Raw genomic sequence first — 17188 nt, 5'->3', positions numbered from 1 at the left:
CCGTAAGTCAAGTGACTTTTATCTGCTTGAGAAGTGAAATCCTTTTATGCTTACAGTGTAGTTACTGATATTAGTGGTGTTTCATTGTTCTTCAGATTAAACACCTTGGTAGATTTAGAACAATTCTGTCACCTTCCATATTTACAGGCAGGTCATGTCCAGGAAGGAGCTTGGCTGTAACAATTAAAATTCCCCTCTGTTGCTCTTGGGAAAATCTTATGTGCTATCCAGGGCCTATGAGAGGGCTCTGTGAGAGCTGGAGAGAGACTTGTCACAAGGGCACGGAGGGACAGGACAGGGGACATCATCTTCAAAAGCCAGAGGAGGGTTTGGCTGGGATATTAGGGATAAATTCTTGGGAGGATCGTGAGGTACTGGCACAGGTTGCCCAGAGTAGCTGTGGCTGCCCCATGCCTGTAAGTACACAAGGCCCGGCTGGACGGTGCTTGTGAGCAGTGCTGCAGTGGTGTCCGTTCTGTCAGGTGCCCGGCACACCGGGAATTCGCCACCTGCGATTTTTTTCGAAAAATTCCCGATTTTGCCCATCCCGGGTTTCTGTGCCTCCCGCGGGTTCCGCCGCCAGATGGCGCCGCGCGCGCGGCGGAGGGAGCCGTCTCCGCGGTGATGCGCCCCTCCCGCCAGCCCGCCACTGCGGCCGCAGCACCGCTCCGCCCTGAGGGGCAGCGCCGGCTCCTTCCGCCGGGGGAGGGCTGAATAGCGCCTTTAAATTACTGCTGACACCCCTGTCCCAGCTCCCTAAAATCTCAATCAACAAGCCATTAGAACTCGACGGGAGTAAAACTAAATCCTCGTTTAAGTGTATTTATCCGCTCTCTTTTCTCTCTTTCAAATGCTAAATCCATTTCAGCATATGCCCCTTCTTTCTCTCGCCTTTCTCTAAAGACTGGCAGCTCGCACTACTCTTGTAAATATGAAAGATGCTAATCATATGACATATCACGTCTCAGTCGGAGCCTGGAATAAAGCCTTGAGATTTGGGATCATTGCCTCCAGACAACAGCTTCATCAGCCGGAAAGTTGGGTTTTTTTCTCCTTTCCTTCAACTCTCAATCCCTTCTTTGTCTGAGGGAAAATGCAGCCAACTCGAGCCACCCCGGCCATATGGTTCACTCTGTGTTTTCTTAGTTGAATCCTGAATTGTTTGTGACTTGCGAAGGGTTCTTTTTTTTTTTTTTTTCTTTTTTTCTTTTTTTTTTTGGAAGTGTGTATAAAGACATAGAAGAGGCTGCCCGGACTGGGACGGCTCTGCAGGGTTAAATCCACGTTCTTCACGTGTTCGCCTTCGGCCACCTCACCGCACAGTCAAAAAAGTATAAACCTGCAGATACACTTTATACCAATAACCTGTTCTAGGGGTCTGGTATTCTTCCCCTTCCGGGCAAAAATATATCCAGGTGTTTTTCCCTCTTCTGGATGGAAATCCCTTCTGGAAACACCATTCGTGTCTTGGCTCAATATAACAGAGTTAGTGCTCAGTGGCAAATTCCTTCTAGAAATGCCTTGACTAAGAGAAGGCCCCGAGTATTTTGGGTCAAGAAAAGCGGCTTTTTAGACCTGTATAAATTAGGAGCCGAGTGAGCTCGGCACACCCGAGTTTGGATATCCCCGTTTGATAGCCAGCCTGCCAAATTTTCTTTCTCTTTTTCCTTACACACCACCCCTCCCCATAAGGCCCTTTCACCAAACCATTAAATTCTACAGAGGTGGTCAAGCTAGTCCTGCTTTTCAGGCGTTCGAGAAAGAAAAGGGTCCTTGAAGTTTAGAAGATGCCCAAGGAAAACTCATTGAATGACATCAAAAGAATGAGTTTCCATAGCTGTTGAAGCACGAGAGCCGTGTAGCTGCACAAAGGCGGGTTGGGGCAGTGGGACTGTCCCACTGCTCTATCCCAGCACAATTGGGTCACTGAAATAGGGAATTAATTACCATTGGAGAGTGGGCAGCCCATTCACCACTGGCTGAGTTTTATTAAACGCCAATATAAATAACAAAACAACTCTTGTGGCTGCACTATTCCTACACGCCAAAGGAAGGATTATGTTGGGGATTAACATCTTAAAGTCTATGAGACTTTCTGACTCAAGGCTCGGAGCTGGTAATCGTATTTGTCTCCTGGTTCAGCGATTAGTGCTCTCCCTCGCGCACCTTCGCCTGGATGGCCAATGTCCCTTTTTGCAGGCACTGGGTTTTTCACACAATCGGCTGTTCTTTTCCCCACATCTATAGAAAAGAATAAGAAAACTGAAGCGTGTTCACGCGATCCTCAAGATTCTTCTCTTCTTCATGGGAAAGGAAGGCACCGGCAGCCTTTTTTCACAAGGGGTGGGGGGGGGAGGCAAACCCTCTTGGCGGGGGCGGGAGGGGGGGAGCCCAGGACTGCAAAATCGCTCCGCAGGCCTGCACCTGCCATGCAAATCCGCCGGGAACAATCGGCCCCCGACGAGGGCCAGGGTGGGGGGGAGCCAGGGAAGGATGCCGGGACAGCGCTTATGGGGGGACCCCTCCTCGCCTCGACCCCAGAACAAACCCCAAATGTGCTGATACAGCTTGGGAGTTGGGGGGCTGCTCCTCATCTTTATCCCTCCTTGTGCCAGTTCTTGCTGCAGCGTGCACGGGGTGTTCGGGAAGGACCTGGATCAGGGCGCGGGGGATACGCACCCTAGCGCTTGTCATTTCTTCCCTCTGCAGGGCACCCCAGTACTCTGCTGTGTGGGGACATATTCTCACATCCCATTTAAAAGCAGAACCACCCCACTCTCAAGCCTTGTAGGTGCTGCCCAGGGCTCGGCACCACAGGATCCAGGGCACCCTGGTGTGTGTGGGCAGCTCTGGGACGCCCGAACCCTTAGGACGCTGCAGGCTGTGGGGTTATGAGGGAGGCAGAGCTGGGAGGGGTCAGGCCACCCTGTCCCTACAGCTTTGTCCCCACATTTCCCCGGGATGTCGTGCCCCTGTTCACCTGAGGCAGGCTGGCCATTAACGCCGGCTCTCAACTTGTGAGGTCGACGTGTGGATGGGCTGTGCCCAAAGGTCTCTCAGCAACACAGACCCTAAACTTTTAGGGCTATTGGGTCACCTCAGAGTTCAATCTTCTTACAGCAAACAAAGCCCTTCTGAAGGTCTCCCCCTCTCCCCCACACGAGCTCAGCGTCCTTTATTTCTGGGCTGTGTGATAAGCTTAAATCATTGTGCTCCCATTTCTTGATCGTTGCCTACTTTGGCCTTTTGTTCCCCTAAAGTAGGATTGAGTCTGGCAAAGGGGCTGAAGTTGAACAGTTTGACCCTTGGAGGACAGTTCAGGCGCTGGGCAGTGGCAGCAGCATTCCTGCTCCCTCTCCCTCTCCCCCCCCGCCGCTCTCGGCCCTTGCTCTGCCCACAGACCACACAAGCGCCTCTCGGGAGCTGTGAGGATTTGGCAGCTGACCTGTCCTCGGTCACCTCGTGCTCAACCCTGCAGAAAAAAACCGCTGGCAGCAGGGGCTGAACCCCAGAAAGGCAGCACCGTGGGTTATGCAGCCACAGCGCTACCTCTGCCTCACCTCTCTCTGCTTTGCCTCAGCAGTGGGAGCACGGAAATCTCGGCAGGCAGGGAGGGGACGGAGGGACGGGCTGGCCCTGTCACAGGCGTACTCTGCTTTGTCCCTTAAGGTCCTTTTGCATCACTCTCCTGGGATGCCAAGGGGGCCTGAGAGCCTCCCGTTTTTCACAGGGAGGCGAGGGGAGTGATACAAAGTTTTGTAGAGTCACAGAGATACTCAGTGAGGCCTCAATCGCTCCCAAAGGCCATAAACCCAGAGGGCAGCAAGAGCAAGACTCATTTGGGTGTGAGTTTGTGGTGTGCTGAGCACGGCTTCTGCAGAGGTTTCGTCTATTTGGAGTGTACTGGGGTTTCAGTTTTGTATGTTCTCACTGTCATTTCTTTGACAAGGGCTTGGAATGACGGGCAAGAGGGGACAGCTTCACACTGACAGAGGGCAGGGCTAGATGGGATATTGGAAGAAAGTCTTTGTGAGGGTGGGGAGGCCCAGAGAAGCTGTGGGTGCCCCCCATCCCTGGCAGTGGCCAAGGCCGGGCTGGACAGGGCTTGGAGCAGCCTGGGACAGCGAAAGGTGTCCCCAAGGGTTCTGTGGGGCAAAGCCAGCTTGCCGACTCCACGGGTTTGTCACCAGGCTCTGCCATTGAGGGAGGGCTGGAAGGCAAAGAGGGGTGAAAGGAATGAAGTTTTCCTGGTGCACTGACAAGCTGGTGTTTGGGGTATTTTTATAAAGTCTCCTCCAGCCCTGCGAGCTGTATCTGGCAGCGCTGAGCTGCCCGGAGCGCAGGGCTTTCCCCCACTGCGGGTTTGGCCTGACGCACACGCAGCGGCCGCACGCCCGGACCATCTCCCCAGCACGAAACCACCTACCTTTACCACAGCGCCAAGCGTCCCCAGAAGGCGAAACCCTCCCGGGAACGAGATGGGTTGAAAGGGGAGCCCTTCCTTCCTCCTTCCTTCCTTCCCTCCCTTCCTTTCCTTCCCTTTCCTCGCCGGGGCCCGGCAAATGAAGCGGCTGAAGGGGGAGCCGGGCCCCGGCGCGCGCGCGTGGCGCGCGGGGCGCGGGGATTGGCCGCCTGCGCCTCGCGCGCGCCTCCCGCCCCCCCTCCCCATTCATTAATAAATTAGCGGCACGCTCCAGCCGAGCGCGAGGCGCCAATGGGGCCCCGCCGGGGGGGGGGAGGGGGGGAGGGGGGGGACGGGGACGGGGACGGGGACGGGACGGCGGCGGCGCCCCCCGACAAGAGTCGCGGGCGGGGCGGGCAGGGCGAGGGGGGGACCCCGGGGGTAGGTTTGATTGTTCCCCGCGGGGTATATAAGGGGTGTTAAGGAGGGTCGTGTGCCAGACACGCAGCCCGACGGGCCCCGGGCGCCGCTCCCGCCGCCCGCCCGCTCCGCCCGCCCGCCGCCCCCGGGGCGCGTGCCAGCGCCGCGCCCCCGCCGGCCCCCCCACCCCCACCCCGCCCCGTCCCCCGCGCTTTGCCCCCACCACCCCCCCCACCCCCTCCACCCCGGGACCCCCGCCCCGCTCCGCCGCCGCCCGCTCCGTCAGAGCCGGCGAACCGCAACAGCGCCGGAGAGGCGAGGAGAGAGCGCACCCGCCGCTTCCCGGTGCTGCCCGGCGCGGCCCCGTCCAGCCGCCGCGCAAGGATGCTGGTGAAGGCGGAGGTCCTGGCGCCGCCCGCCGAGGACGAGCTGCTGCTGCTGGGGCTGGGCTCGCCCGCCCCCTCGCCCTCGCTGCCGTCCAGCGCCGAGGAGGAGGAGGAGGAAGAGGAGGAGGAGGAGGAGGAGGAGCTGCGCGCAGCCCCGCCGGCTCGCCCCGTCGAGGCTCCGGGCGGCCGCGGGCTGCGGCGGGCGGAGGGGAAGCGGCGGCCGGGGCGGTCCCGGGGCGCTCCGCGGGCGGCGCGCACGGCGGAGACGGCGCAGCGCATCAAGCGGAGCCGGCGGCTCAAGGCCAACAACCGCGAGCGCAACCGGATGCACAACCTGAACGCGGCGCTGGACGCCCTCCGCGACGTGCTGCCCACCTTCCCCGAGGACGCCAAGCTCACCAAGATCGAGACGCTCCGCTTCGCCCACAACTACATCTGGGCGCTGACCGAGACCCTGCGGCTGGCCGGGGCGGCGCGGCTCGGCCCCGACGGGGCGGCGGTCCCCGCCGAGGGCAGCCCCTCGCCCGCCTCCTCCTGGAGCGGCGGCGCCGCCAGCCCCGCGCCCTCCGCCTCCCCGTACGCCTGCACTTTATCGCCCGCCAGCCCCGCGGGCTCCGCCTCGGATCCCGAGCACTGGCCCGGCCGCTTCGCCCCGGGGCCGCCGCTGCCCCGCCGCTGCCTCTAGCCCGGCCCGCAGCTCCCGGGGCTCCCCCCGGGGCTGGAGCGGCGGCGGCATCTGCCCGATTCCCAGGGCAGGGCGGGCTGTGGGAACGGCACCTGCCAAACCAAACTTTCCGTCTCTCTCCGTTTCTCTCTCTCTGTCTCTCTCTCTCTCTCTCTCGCCGATGTGCACTTTGTCCAGTTTTCCCAGATCTGTCACCGCGGGGCTTTTGTGTGTGTGTGTGTCCCCCCCTTTCCCCGCTCCCCTCTTTGCCATCTGTCCCTTATGATTTATAGGCGGGAGGGGGGTGCAAATCGAGGTGGAAAAACAAAAAAAAAAAAAGAAAAAAAAAAAAGTAAATTGTTTTGTTAGGGGTCCAGGTTAGAAGTCATTGTATAATTTGTAGGCTTTGTGAGGGCTGAATGCAAGCGTGGAAATTTAGGCTGAACTCTCTATCAAAAGGGGAAAAAAAATCGGGAGGGGGGGCAACGGGGAAGGATCTCCTCATACATTATTTATTTCGACCTTTAGGGGACGAGGAACTCCCCCCTTCTTTCAGGAGATTAAAAATAAATCAACAGACTGAAAACCTCAACAGACACGGAACATTACAGCGATCAGCCACACACGTGTTCACATTTATTTATTATAAAGACAGATTTCATGGAAAATATGTATTTTTTTGTATAATTTACAGAGTTTATTCTAGTATGTATTTACAGCTGAAGAGCAAAGGGATTGTCCTTGTGATAAAATATAAATAAAAAGCTCTAATTTTCGTAACTTTGGTGTTGCCGCTTGTTTCTGCTTTCCGTGCCAGCGATTGGGAATTACGGGATTGGGCCTGTCCTTGTCTCTTGTGGAACCAAGGTTTGGTGGGGCCTGATGTCACTGGCTCCATGAACAACTGTTTCTTTGGGAAACACCATCAGAGAGAGAGAGATTGAGAGAGAGAGAGAGAGAGGGAAGTTGAGTGGAAGTTTACTGATCATTTACCTTCGGCTCTCAGTACAGAAGATGCTGACAGCAAATGCAGGATGATGGATGGATGGATGGATGGATGGATGGATGATGGATGGATGGATGGATAGATGGATGGATGGAGGGATGATGGATGATGGATGGATGATGGATGGATGGATGGATGATGGATGGATGATGGATGGATGGATGGATGGATGGATGGATGGATGGATGGATGGATGGATAAAGAGTTATCACACTTCAGGCCTATAGATTTCACCTGGAAGGCCGTAGGAAAGAAATGTTATTGAGGAAAAATGGGGTTCCAAGAGGAAGAATTTCCTCTCTCTGAGGGTCAGATGAATTCCAGGCAATTCCAGGGGATTGGGTGCAATGTGTGCAGTGCACAGCCATGGATGTCACCATGGAGGGGGATGCTGGAGGCTGCCCAGGCCCTTCAATCACAGTCCCCGCGCTCCCGGGAGCACTTTGTGACTTCTGGGTGCAAACACTTGGAAATCATTAAAAACCAGCAGAGGGGCCTGAATGTATTAATTAAATAAAATGCTCAGCACGCGAATCCCGCCCGGTGCCCTCCGGATCCTGGGAGCGTGAAACCCGGCCCTCGGAGCGATGTCCGCCAAAGGAAAGCTGGGAGAGGGGAGGGGAGGGAAAAGAGGGAAAAGAAAAAAAGCCCAAAATGTGTGAAAAGAGAATTAGTGAAATTAGGTTAGGCCAATAAACCGCGCGGGGGTCCCTCGGCCCCGCAGCCTCGGGCGAGCAGCGCTATCTAGCCTGATCTATTGTTTCCCCCCCTGGCAGGGGGGTTATTGTGTGATAAATAATTCCCTAAAAAAAAAAAAAAAAAAAAAAAAAAGTGGGAGCATTTGCATAATCACTGCTTTGATGTGGCCAGCGAGATGAAGCTGTGTTCCCCCAAATCTGCCACGGGCCAAGAGGAACAAAACAAGAGGGAGCCTTTGACGGCGCTGGCGGTGTGTGGGGCAGCCCGTCGGGAGAGCGGGTTTTTCACTCTCACTCGCCCCTTTTAATGGCTAAACTCCAGGAATGCCAAAAAAGAAGCCTCTCCATCTTTTCTGGTCGGGCCTCATTGTCCTTCCTGGTTTCTCTCCCTCTTGTAAGAGGCGCTGGAGTAGGTGCCTTCGGCTCTCGGAAAGGCCGGGACGGATGGGATGCGCTTCTCTCTCGGTGCTGGAGCCACGCGGGAACAGGAGGGACATCCCGGGTGGCTCAGCACCAGGAAGGACGCTGCTCCTTGCCAGCTGCATCATCCTGGAGGGATTTCTCTCCGTGTCCGGGTACAGCCCCCGTTGGCAGGAGCGTTATGATCCTGCTGGGGCTGTGGCGAAGGGAACCACCGTGGGAAAAAGCGCACGACGCGTCAGAGGATGGAGGGGGGGTTGGAGAAAGGTTTGGGGTGGGAGCAACGCCAGCCAAACCTTCCCTGTTCCCTGGGCTGGAGGCTGGCTTGGGTTGGAGATGCCCTCGGAGGAAATGGGCCCGAGGGGGTGGCAGGACCATGCTGGCACAAGCTGAGTTGGAGCAGTTGGATTTGTCACCTCACCCAGCCACTCTCATCCTGATTTCTCATCCGAATGTGTTTGCTTCCTTTTCTCGCCCCTTAACTTGAGTTTATTCCTCCCCTTCGTTTCCTTTTTTCATGTATTTCCTTTTTTTTTCTGTCAGAAGACTGAGTTTTGGAGGTGACAGGGAGTCCCCAAAGCCAACTGCAGCCAACCTGGCAGCGGAGCAGGAGACGCAGGATGGGCAAACACCTCCTAGGACGATGTGAGGAACCTGGGGGTGGTTTCCATGGCAGCCCCTTGCCCCAGAACATGTGTTTATGATCCTTCTGTGTATTGTATTTTGGCATAAAAGCTCCTCTGCGCCGGCAGGGCTGGAGGGGCAGCTTGAAGGCCCCCAGGGGGGGTTTACAGCCCTCCTTGGCATAAGAATGGCCACGAGGAGCCAAACCAGCACCCCAAGGGCTGCCGCACGCCGCCTTTCATGGGCAGGCATAAATCTGTCCACGAACCCTAAAGAGCCCTCCCGACACGGCTCTCAGCTGGCTGGCGAGTTTTAAACCCAGCTTTCCTAAAGCCTCACTCAGGTGCCTCAGGTTGGGCTTCCCCCTGCTCCTGTATTATGTATGGATTTGGCCCACGTAGTGTCAATTCCCATTCCCCACGGGCAAAAAGGATCTCAATTATCTACTGCACTGTCAATCCCCTGGCACAGACAGAAATCCCAGAGGGATCTTTGCCGTAGCCTGATGTAGGTTGTTGTCTTACTACAAGGGAGAAAAAAATAAATAAATCTTGTCTTTTAAATCTGAGACACTTTTGCTCTGACAAGCTGACAATGTAAGGATATACAGATATAAGATATCCTGCCCTTCTACCTACGATTCTGCAACAGCTGTGCAGGTCCAGCAAAATTCTGGCAGCCTGCTCATCCCCCTGACCTCTCGTACCCAATTCAGATTAAGGAGAGGCAGAACTCCTGCCAGATTTAAAATCAAGCCTCTAAAAACTGACTGGAGGAAAAAAAAAAAAATTAAAAAAAAAAAAATAAAGAAGTCCTTGGAGGGTCACTTTGCAGCGGCTGGGAGGGAACAGGGATGGTGCTGGGGCGGCTGTGACACACAGCCATCCCCTCTCCCCGGCCTCCCCTCCTCCTCCTTTTATTAAAAAGCAGAGAGACCGGCCCAAAGCTGACGGCATATTTACCTTCATGAGTTTTAAAAAAAAAGTTAATTACCGCTCGGAGCAAGTTGGTCGGGCTGTCCTGAGCTGTCTTTTATTAGTAGTCGCCTTCATTAATTTCCCTCGCTGGATTTGCTGCTAATAGCTGCCTGGTCCCGGGCAGCACAAAGCAGCATCTGTGCCATTGAGCAGAAAAGCGGGAGTCAGGCAAAGGGGGGCACTGGAGAGAGGGGGGTGACGCCGTTTGCAAATCAACCTCTATTAACGTGATGTCCCGCTCGGAGGTAGCCGGCACGACAGTTTGGGCTGTGCTGGGCTGTCAGCGAGGGAGGAAAGGCACCTGCTGCCCGCCGGGGGGATGCTGGCCTCATCCTGCTCCCCCGGGCGCTGGCTGTGCCGCCCGGGGATGCCCCGGGATGCCGGAGCTGCCTCCGTGGCCCCGCGCACCCAGCTCGGTGCTGCCCGGTCCTGCGTTAAACAAACTCGGGATCTTTCCGGGGGAGACGGGCTCCGCCTTAAAGGCAGTTTGGCAGAGAAATTCGGGATTAGGGAATGGGATTAAGCTCTGTTTGGAGGGAGCAGCGGGCAGGCCCGCTCCGGGGGAGGGGGGCAACAGCCCCATCTGCTCCCGCTCAGCCAGGGGAGAGGGGAGATGATTTCATCCCAGCGGAAGAAAGGAGGGTGGCGGGTGTCACTCCCGGGAGAGGGGTGAGAGCAGCACGCTGCCGCCAGCTTCCTCGCAGAGCTGGGGCAGTGCCGGAGCTCCCCAGAGGCGGCAGGTGACAGCAGCAGCTGCCAACACCTTGCCGCAAATATCCCGCTTCTGCCTGGTGGGAAGGAGGCGCCGAGGAAGCGGCTGCCGTGTCCTCCCGAGCAGAAGGGATTGGGCAGCACGGGCTGCGGCTCTGCGCTCGCTGAGCTGAGCCTTTCCCCCCGTCCCCCATGAACAGCTGAGTCTGGGGAAGGAGCTGTGCCTAGATCCAGCAGCTGGGCTCCGGGGGCAGCTGATGCCGGGTTTATGGCAGCGAGGCCGTGCTGCCTCACAGCTGGAGGGGTCAGCCCCTGCCCGCTCGCTGCCAGCCGGAACGGGCCGGGATGCTGCGGCTGCTCCCGGAGGGAGAGCGAGGGGGGCAAGCTTGGCTCGGCCCTGGATTGTTGGGATGACTCAGGGGCTCCCTTTCCACTGCATCTTTTCTGTGAGAAATTCCCTGAAGTGCTCCACAGGGTCATTAGTTACCGGCAAACGAGTGAAAAAAAATCCTTCTACCTGTTAGCAGGCTTTAGCTGCATCCGCTTGCTCCCTGGATGTCAGATTTACTAACTGGGATGCACAAGCACGACACACAGCCAGCAAGGCTCTGCCTTTCACCTGGATACCTGCAGAAAGGGAAGGAGGAAAAATCTCTTTAGGCAAGTACCCTTCCTGAAGGACGGGAAAGTGCGTCACAGCTGTCACGAGCAGCTGGTTTTGTGCCTGATTTACAGCAGCACTTAGGGTGTAAACTCAAGTCCTGGAGTTAAGGGAAGAGGGGAAAATGTTTGATGTTTCCTCAGGTGCGTTGTCCCTACAGTTCATATTTGACTGTCCCAGCACAACAGAGTTACACTGGTTTTGTAGAGACTGGCCCTCAATGGTTATACCGTGTGCTTAGGTTGGAATTTTGGAGAGAGTTAAAATTAATCAAGCCCAAAAAGCATCTTGGCAGCAAGTTACTTAATACAGACCACTGCATCTGCAATAAAAAAATTCCAATTCCCAATTAAAAAAGGAAAAAGTATTCCCAGTGTCTCAGTTAGTTCAAGTTACTTTATTCTGAAACCAGAGGAAATAACAGCAATTTTTTTTTTTTTTTTGTCAGTAGCTCTAAGACGAAATTTACAGCCAAAATATTAAATTCACCACCCTCAGAGACACCTGTTTATTCCCTCAATAACCCCCTATTCGTACCACAAATATGAACCAATCATTTAAACTCTCTGTGTTTGGGGCCACGTGTGCCTCCCAGTTCTTCAGGCGACGAGGTGGTAAATCCGGGATTTCCGGTATCCAAGCCCCGGATGGAGGCAGAGCTCCTGATCCATCTGAAATTGTGCCCAACCCTGGAAAGAGTAAAACCAGTAGAATATGATTCCATGTCTGTTTTAACAGGGAACTGGACAAGCTGATCCTTCACCCTAATTTTTACCTGTGAGCAGCCGTAACTTCGGCTGAGGTGGCAAAATGTCTCTTAAAACCAAAAGAAGAAATAAGCCGCTAGGTGGAAATATTAGGAAGAAAACAAAATATCAACATTTCACAGGGATGGATTTATTCAGAAGCACGTCTAAATAAATTTCCTTCTTCTTTCCTTGAGCACGAAAGAGCTGGAAAAAGCATGTCTGGTCAGGGCTCCCCAAACCGCGTGTGCTGCCGGCAGCGCGTTAGGACACTTTGTCGCGCAGAGATTGTCCGAGAGTTTTTGTTTTGCTTTTAATTGTCTCTATAGAGCGGGGAAAGCTTCTGCAGAGGGGCTTTAACACAGCATCTCTGCCGCCCATTAATTCCCGGGATCTTGCTAACTAGCTTTGTTTGCTCTCCGGACGGAGCCCTGGCGCTCGCTGGCCGGAGCACGGAGCTATGCGAGCGCGACGTTTGTCCCTTAGTCAAAGCCAGCATTTCCCCACTGCCGAGGACAAGGCCGGCCTTTATTGGCTGCACAACAAGATAACGGGGCTTAATCTTCCCAGTAACACGTGAGTTTTCATGTATCACTTTAATCTGCGAGACACTGGGGCCGAGCGTCCCGTCACATGCCGATTTCACTCTTGTGTGAGCCGGCGACTGCCCAGCTCAATGATGGATTGTTTGCTGGCTCTGAACAACAGGCAAGATGGTGAATGCCCCGGGGTGACAGACAGTGTGCAATGGGAACGGCAGCAAATCTGATGGCCCGGTTCAAGTTCACCTGACAAAGCTGGAGCAGTCTGCGAGCAGAGCTCGGGAAAGGATTATTCACACTGGCATTATATTTTTGAATGCATTTTTCTCCCCGCGCAGCTGCGCAGCTCCCCAAGACTGAAGGTTTATGCACCATAATAAAGAGATTTAATTTCTTTTTTTTTTTTTTTTCTTCCTTCTCCCTCTTTACACCTAGTTCTAATCAGTTGGCCCAGGGATAGGGCATCTTTCCAAACAACTCGGCACAAACATCACCTAGAAAACAATAGCATTGCTAAAGCGCGGGGACAAAAGCCTAAAAACCTCGGCTGGCTGCAGAAACAAAAGGGGATGGTTTTGTTAAAGCAAAGTCTGTCGGGGACCCATCTCTTTTTGTGGAACTTTGATGGCTGTGCTCCCTCTCTCACGGAGAAAATCTCCCCAGAGAAATGATCCCAACGCTCGGGGGCAGCGGGACATCGGGGCTTTGAGGGGGAAGAGGAGAATGGGAAATGAAGGCAGCTTTTCGCTGCCTTGCTGGACGATCTGCTCCCAAGGATGTGTGGGGTGAAACAGTGTCCAGCTGATGTTGTCATTCTGTGGACTGACCTGTGCCAGTCTAGGCCAGCAGCTCCAGCGAGGGCCTCGTCAGGGACAGGCAGCTGCAGATCTCGTTGCACTCCACGTGTTGATCGTTAAAGAAGTAGTGAATTCCTTTCTTCCCAAAGTTGGAGCGTGAGACGTCTTTGCTGTTGAGGGAATGAATCTGGGGGTCTGTGAGGTAGATGAGGCCTTTCCCGTTACCTGTCACCCAACCTGTGGAAGAAATGGTACATCTTGATATCAAACACCACAGCCTTTGTGTTACCCCCCTCAGGACTCTCTGCCTGGCACAGCCCTTGCCCTGTTCGTGTCACCTCAGTGGCTCCCAGTTTCCACCTGTGGCAGCAAAAGCAGAGCCCTACGAGACACATAATGAATTTAAATGAAATGAATACCCCAAAGATACCTGTGGGCTAGAAGCAGAGTGTGAAAGGCATGAACGTCACTGTCATACACACCTTGAAGGTCGACAACAACGTCAGTTCCCTTGGAGAACTCGTAGGAGAAGTGGCCGTAAGCCAGACCGTACTCCGTGGCTTTGTACTCATTCTTCACTACCTTGGTGTTGTTGGAGAGCTTCACAAACTCCCCGAGGATGTAGGGCTCCACACTCACACACCCCTTTATAGTTCTGTCTTCCAGGATCTGAAAGGAGACAGCCTCACTGCCGCTGTAATCGACCCAGGACGCCCGTCCCCATCAGGGCCTTGGAATTGCTTACGGGACAGTTCTTACCAGGAGCACTGCAGAGGGGATATAAAAGATTTGGGTAGGGACCTTCTGCTCATACAGCCTCTTGTTGAACTCTGTCACGTAGTACTGGGCGGTCATTTGGCGCTCCACGTCACTGAAATGATGGAGGAGTCCTTTTTCTTCTTTATATTCCTTCCCAACATACCTAAACAAAAGGAGGAGTGTCTGGAGCGGTGTTTGTTCCGGCTGCTGCGGAACAGAATCATCACTGCAAAGCACAACTTGTCAGAAGCAATTCCACCCGTGGGTGATGCATTTAAAATGGCTGTGATCAAAACTGGGTGGAGTTCTTTCCTATCTCACAGAGGTGAAAAATTATCAATCAAACCCTGAGATGGGGGTTCCGTAACACTGGAATGTGTAAATTCAACTCTTCTTCACTCTGAAGGGAGACCTGGCTCAGAGGTATTAAAATACTATTCTCCACCCATAATGACTCAAAAGCTACTTCTAGCTTTTCTTCCTAGAAATTAAAAGGCAGAGTTACACAGAGTGATGGGAAAGATTGCCAAAAGGTCCTACACATTTGGGAAAGCCATAAAACGTTCTTGCTACAGCAAACCTTACCAGACAGGTTTTTTTAATCCATACTTACAAACAAGCAGCATTGATAAACACTTGGTTTCAGAAATCTGCTAGGTCCATACCTTCCCAGGCTTTCCTCTTGGTGCAGGAAGTGTATCCAAAAGGCACTTCTCTGCTTGCCTTCCTTGGCCACGTTCAGGTAGTCCCCGATGAACACGGCTGTCTCCTGGCCCGTCCACAGCCCAGATTTCTTGGAGTATTTCAGAAGAAGAGCAGCTACAAAAAAAAAAAAAAAAAAAGGAAAGACCACAGGTAAAAGGGAGAAATCAGCAGGACTGCTCTGAGCCTGTGCTGAGGACTGGCTGTTATTCATGTTTAACTTAATGATCATTATCTTAAATAGCTTTCAGTGATGGCACGTGGAATCTAAACTCAAGGAATGGGGTAGAAAGCAATAAAAAAGTTAAATCCCAATAAATGCTGACTGAAATATTGTGCTAAAAAGCCTGAGTCACACTTATTCTCTGTGGAGGCACACGATGCTGTGTGGGAACTCACAGTACGCTTTGTGAAGCTCTTTGGCCCTGAAAATCCCAGTAGGCATCAGTCTCTGGACAAGCCAATCATGCTCCACCCCTGCCAGAAGCTGCTTGTAATCATCATCCCTCAGAAACCGAGCGTCCAGAACCTTCTCCTTTGTTCTCCCAGGTGTGAAGGCAAAACCACTTCCCCTTGGGACTGAACCTTCAGGGGAGCTCGTGGGCAGCTGTGCTGACTTGATCCATGAGCTCAGAGAGGAACTGGATTGTCTCTTGCTGCTGGCCACATCCTGAGACTTCTCTTCGTCTTCTTCTGTAGTGGCACAGTCAAAGTGCTTTGTTGTGGATAACTTTCCCCGGGAGGCCAAAGCTGTTGGCACACCGGGATTTGCCTCACGCTTTGGAGGCAGTGCTGTGGGATAATTGTTCACCAAGTCTCCCACACTGATGAGCTCAAATTCAGTGTCATCTATTGTTTCTGCCTGGGTGTCAACCTGAGGCACTTGGAGAGATGTGTTCCCCAGCATGGCAGATTTCCTCACCCAGTCACTCACAGAGGAGCCACTGCCCGTTTTCGACCCCATGCCCCTGTTTTGGGGGGGCTGTGCCTCAAGCCAGGGATCCTCAGGGCTATCTGCAGGTTCTCCTGGCTGCATCCACTCCAAGTGAGCAATGCCTCCCTCCCCGCTGCTGTCCTTGGTGCTGCAGCTCAGCTCCGCACAGGAAAAGGACTCTTCCTCCTCCTCCTCCTCCTCCTTCTCCTCCTCCTCCTGGCCTGTAGGAACAGAGTAAGAGGCGGAGAGGGAAGGAAACTCATTGTTCGAGCCCTTTGCTTTCTTTTCTGAAGAGCTCCTTCCACGGTGTCCTCCCTCCATCAGCTCTTCTCCGCAGAGGGGCTCCTCCACCATCCTCCCTGCTGGAGGCGCGGGCCCCTCTGAGGAATGCTCAGGAGATCCCCCACAGCCATGGAGGGATTCTGGAGGAGCAGGATGCCAGGATCCGGCAGGTAACGAGCACAAGGGAGCATCCTGATTGTTTCCATCAGATTCCGTGGTGCAGCACCGCTCCCCCGCTGAGTCCTTCTCCCCTTGCTGCCCGTCCCTGAGAGACTCTCTGCTGCTATTGCAGCTTAGCTCCTCCCAGCTGGAAGAGTAACTGGATTTAAGCAGCTTGCACCAAGACTTCTCAGAAGTAGTGCTTTGGCTCCCGTTTTGCCCTCTGCTGAAAACATCGTTTTCGACGTTTATTTTCATCCCTAATGGCTCAACCTCCTCTTCCAAGGAAATTTTCATCACGCCAGAGCAAATGTCTTGATTTCTTTGGCCACTGGGTCCCTCTGAGGTGCTTCCTGCTGTTGGTGAGTTCGGGATTTTCCCAGCACCTCTCTTCTGGCGAACTGCGTCTTCAGTGGTGCACACGGTGTCCGTGGCTTTGGTCTCTGTTCTCAAGGTCGTGATGCAAGCTCCCACCTGGATTTCTCCCGGTGTGGTTTTACGAATCCTGCAAGTTTTTTCAAACACTTGGCACACTGACAGGTGATGCTGGGAATGCTTGGCAAGGATTTTCTCAAAGCTGGTTTCCCCTTGCAGGACAGGTTTTTGTACCGAGCCTTTATAACTGTCTGGGACGTAAGACCTGGAATCTGAATTCGGGAAGCTTCCCACTCGCAGGCGCTTCTTCACGGACGCGATCACAGACATGATCTCTTTGGCAAGCATGCCTTTATCCTCCTCCTCTGGAAACAAGGTGCTGTAGGAGTGCAGTTTTCCCAGGGCTTCCCTGCACAGCTGAGCCACCTCACGGAGCTCCCGGCTCTCTCCGTAGAGCCATCGGTGCACGGTGGCGAGGCAGAAGGCGGCTTTGATGAAACTGTGCAGCTCCTGCTTGCTGGTGATGGCACTCTGCTCCTCCTTGGTGAGCAGCCCGATCTCAAAGGATTCTTTGGCTTCAGACAAGTAGAACTCTCTCTTTTCCGGGGGGCAGTCCTTGGAGTGGCTGTAGGACAGCAGGCACATCCCACGGATGTTCTGGGAAGGGATCAAAGAGGAATGATGGAATTAAAAACACCTTTCTCTCCCTTACACAATCTGAAGCAAAGCTCGGCTCTAACTGCCTGCTGCTCCGTTTCCTGGAGGAAATAAACTTTCTCTTTTTTTTTTTTTCCCCCTTGGAAATACAGCTGTAATTCTAGGAGAAGCAGCCCCCACGGGGCTTGAAAGCCCATCCTCACCCTGTGGACAGCTTCCCTGACTGCATTTTGGAGCAATATAAACCCCATACAACCAACCAAACC

The 17188-nt window shown here is 54.0% G+C and overlaps 2 protein-coding genes across 29 annotated transcripts in view; one reads left to right on the top strand and one right to left on the bottom strand.

Annotated features, from left to right (window-relative positions):
• Nucleotides 1-5206: 5206 nt before the first annotated feature.
• Nucleotides 5207-5893, top strand: NEUROG2 (neurogenin 2). Its single transcript, XM_086890666.1, has one exon. The coding sequence runs from the start codon at nt 5207-5209 to the stop codon at nt 5891-5893; it is 687 nt and encodes a 228-aa protein (XP_086746792.1).
• Nucleotides 5894-6477: 584 nt separating this feature from the next.
• The window catches only part of ALPK1 (alpha kinase 1), a 38871-nt gene continuing 28160 nt past the window's right edge, over nt 6478-17188 (bottom strand). For 11 of the 28 annotated variants that reach the window (XM_086888222.1, XM_086888235.1, XM_086888227.1 and 8 more), the window contains 6 exons: nt 14915-16922; nt 14479-14632; nt 13814-13976; nt 13537-13723; nt 13085-13291; nt 11346-11658 (listed from right to left, as the gene is read on the bottom strand). In XM_086888222.1, coding sequence (XP_086744348.1) covers nt 13095-13291; nt 13537-13723; nt 13814-13976; nt 14479-14632; nt 14915-16922 — 2709 coding nt within the window. In that variant the 3' untranslated portion in view covers nt 11346-11658; nt 13085-13094. Of the gene's footprint in view, nt 7484-9613; nt 9735-10825; nt 10936-11345; nt 11659-11744; nt 13292-13536; nt 13724-13813; nt 13977-14478; nt 14633-14914; nt 16923-17188 lie in introns of those variants that run through there. The other 17 variants (XR_015286619.1, XR_015286623.1, XR_015286622.1 and 14 more) reach the window with 5 other exon arrangements.

This window comes from Cyanistes caeruleus, chromosome 5 (genome assembly GCF_971803275.1).
Source record: "Cyanistes caeruleus chromosome 5, bCyaCae1.hap1.1, whole genome shotgun sequence".
In the NCBI taxonomy this organism is placed as follows: domain Eukaryota; kingdom Metazoa; phylum Chordata; class Aves; order Passeriformes; family Paridae; genus Cyanistes; species Cyanistes caeruleus.
This window is presented reverse-complemented; position numbering and strand designations above follow the sequence as displayed.